At 48.0% G+C, this 2,957-nt stretch overlaps 1 protein-coding gene across 1 annotated transcript in view; it reads left to right on the top strand.

Annotated features, from left to right (window-relative positions):
- The window catches only part of ASMT (acetylserotonin O-methyltransferase), a 39,639-nt gene that overhangs the window by 7,585 nt on the left and 29,097 nt on the right, over positions 1-2,957 (top strand). Inside the window, exon 2 of the mRNA XM_011948260.1 lies at positions 2,046-2,234. Within this exon, the coding sequence (XP_011803650.1) occupies positions 2,046-2,234 (189 nt within the window). The remainder of the gene's footprint in view (positions 1-2,045; positions 2,235-2,957) is intronic.

Raw genomic sequence — 2,957 nt, 5'->3', positions numbered from 1 at the left:
TTTTAAAAGGTTAATACAACATTAAAGAACAAGAATTCATATAGCCTGTCTTTTTTTAGACCGAGTCTCACTCTGTCTCCCAGGCTGGAGCACAGTGGTGTGATCTCAGCTCACTGCAAACCTCCGCCTCCCGAGTTCACACCGTTCTCCTGCCTCAGCCTCCTGAACAGGTGGGATTACAGGCGCGCACCACCACCACACCTGGCTACTTTTTGTATTTTTAGTGGAGACGGGGTTTCACTGTGTTGGCCAGGGGCTGGTCTCGAACTCCTGACCTCAAGTGATCTGCCTGCCTCGGCCTCCCAAAGTGCTGGGATGACAGGTGTGAGCATCGCGCCCGGCCTAATCTAGCTTTAATAGAAAAGGCGCTAATACAAGCTTAGTAGAATAAACTTGATGCAGACTTACTGTAACAAGCAGTCAATGCAACCTTAACCAAACAGGAATTAATAACAGCTTAACAAAACAGGTAATACCACCTGAATAGAATACATGTTTTTTTTTTTTTTTTTTTTGAGACGGAGTCTCGCTCTGTCACCCAGGCTGGAGTGCAGTGGCCGGATCTCCACTCACTGCAAGCTCCGCCTCCCGGGTTTACACCATTCTCCTGCCTCAGCCTCCCGAGTAGCTGGGACTACAGGTGCGGCCCCGTCGCCCGGCTAGTTTTTTGTAGTTTTTAGTAGAGATGGGGTTTCACTGTGTTAGCCAGGATGGTCTCAATCTCCTGACCTCGTGATCCGCCTGCCTCGGCCTCCCAAAGTGCTGGGATTACAGGCTTGAGCCACCGCGCCCGGCCTAGAATACTTCTTAATATAAGCCTCATAAGAAGAAGAACTTATAAAACCTTAACAGAATAACCTGACATACCCTTAATAGAGTAATTAATTAATACAAATAAAACAAGAGCTAAGGCAACCTCAATATAATTAACAGAATAACAACCGTAAAAACTTAATGCACCAAGTTAACACAATCTTAAGAGAACCAGTGTTAATACATCCTTCATATGAACAAGAATTAATACAATCTTAATAGACTAAAATTTAACATACCCTTAATAGAGAGATTAGTTAATATAAGTAATACAAGAGCTAATACACCCTTAATAGAATCAGCAGAATAACAAATATAGAAACTTAACAAGTTAATACAATCTTAATAGAATTATTATTAATCCAACCTTAATAGAATAAAACTTTCTCTACCCTTAACAGAAAAAATTAGTTAAGTGGCTCACACCTGTCATCCCAGCACTTTGGGAGGCTGAGGCGGGTGGAATCACTTGAGGTTAGGAGTTCAAGAACAGCCTGGCCAACATGGAGAAACCCCATCTCTACTAAAAATACAAAACTTAGCTGGGCATGGTGGTGCGTGCCTGTAATCCCATCTACTCGGGACGGGGAGACAGGAGAATCACTTGAACCCGGGAGGCGGAGGTTGCAGTGAGCTGAGATCGTGCCCCTGTACTCCAGCCTGGATGACACAGCGAGACTATCTCAAAAAGAGAGAGAGAGGACCATGCACGGTGGCTCATGCCTGTCATCCCAGCACTTTGGGAGGCTGAGGAGGGTGGATCACTTGAGGTCAGGAGTTCCAGACCGGCCTGGCTAACATGGTGAAACCCCATCTTTACTAAAAATATAAAAATTAGCCAGGGATGGTGGGATAGGCCTGTAATCCCAGCTACTCGGGAGACTGAGGCAGGAGAATCGCTTGAACCCGGGAGGCGGAGGTTAGGGTGAGCCGAGATCGTGCCCCTGCACTCCAGCCTGGGCGATGCAGTGGGACGTCATCTCAAAATAAATACATAAATTAATATAAATAAATAAATAAACAAAAATGCCTGTTTTCCATAGTGGTGCAACCTCATTGGACTCCATCTCAGAAAAAAAAAAAAAAAGAAAGAAAGAAAGAAAGAAATGAATAAAAATATAAATAAAACAATGCCTTCCTCCCCAGCCTGCCCTGCTATGGGGTATTTCTATGATTATTGGTTCCCAGGGTCAGGCTGAGCGCTGACCTTTTTTTTCTGCCCCTGCTCCAAGGTTCTCTTCGCCGCTTGCGAGCTGGGGGTGTTCGACCTTCTCGCCGAGGCCCCAGGGCCCCTGGACGTGGCAGCAGTGGCTGCAGGTGTGGCGGCCAGCTCCCACGGGACAGAGCTCCTGCTGGACACTTGCGTGTCCCTGAAGCTGTTGAAAGTGGAGACGAGGGCAGGAAAAGGTGAGCACACGGGCGTTTTGAAGGAGGCTTTTTAAGCGGGCCACCCTTTGCAGTCCATGTGTTCGGTAAAAAGCCAGATTGTCTCCATCCCGGCTAACACCGCGAAACCCCATTTCTACTAAAAAAATACAAAACGTTAGCCGAGCATGGTGACGGGTGCCTGTCTTCTCAGCTACTCGGGAGGCTGAGGCAGGAGAACGGCGTGAACCCGGGAGGCAGAGGTTGCACTGAGCCGAGATGGCGCCACTGCACTCCAGCCTGGGTGACAGAGCGAGACTCCGTCTGTATTGGCAGGTGTGGTTTGTGTCGCAGCTACTGAGGTCTGCCCTGGGGACATCAAAGCTGCCAGAATGCCAGGCCCAGGCTGGGGGATTCCTTGAGCCCAGGAGTTTGAGAGCAGCCTGGGCCACGTAGCAAGACCCCATTTCTAAAAAAGATAGAAAAATTAACTGGGAGAGGTGGTATACACCTGTGGTCCCAGCTATTCGGGAGGCTGAGACAGAAGAATTGCTTGAACCCAAGAGGCAGAGGTTGCAGTGAGGTGAGATTGCGCCATTTCTCTCCAGCGTGGGCAACAGAGCAAGACTGCATCTCAAAATAATAATAATAATGATAATACAAAAATGAACTGGGAGTCGTGGTACACGCCTGTGGTCCCAGCTACTCAGGAGGCTGAGGCAGGAGGATTGCTTGAGCCTAAGAGTTCGAGGCTTCAGTGAGCTATGGTCATACTGCTA

This window comes from Colobus angolensis, unplaced genomic scaffold (assembly GCF_000951035.1).
Source record: "Colobus angolensis palliatus isolate OR3802 unplaced genomic scaffold, Cang.pa_1.0 Scaffold277, whole genome shotgun sequence".
NCBI lineage: Eukaryota > Metazoa > Chordata > Mammalia > Primates > Cercopithecidae > Colobus > Colobus angolensis.
The sequence above is the reverse complement of the archived record's forward strand: the minus strand, read 5'-3'. Positions and strand labels throughout refer to the sequence as shown.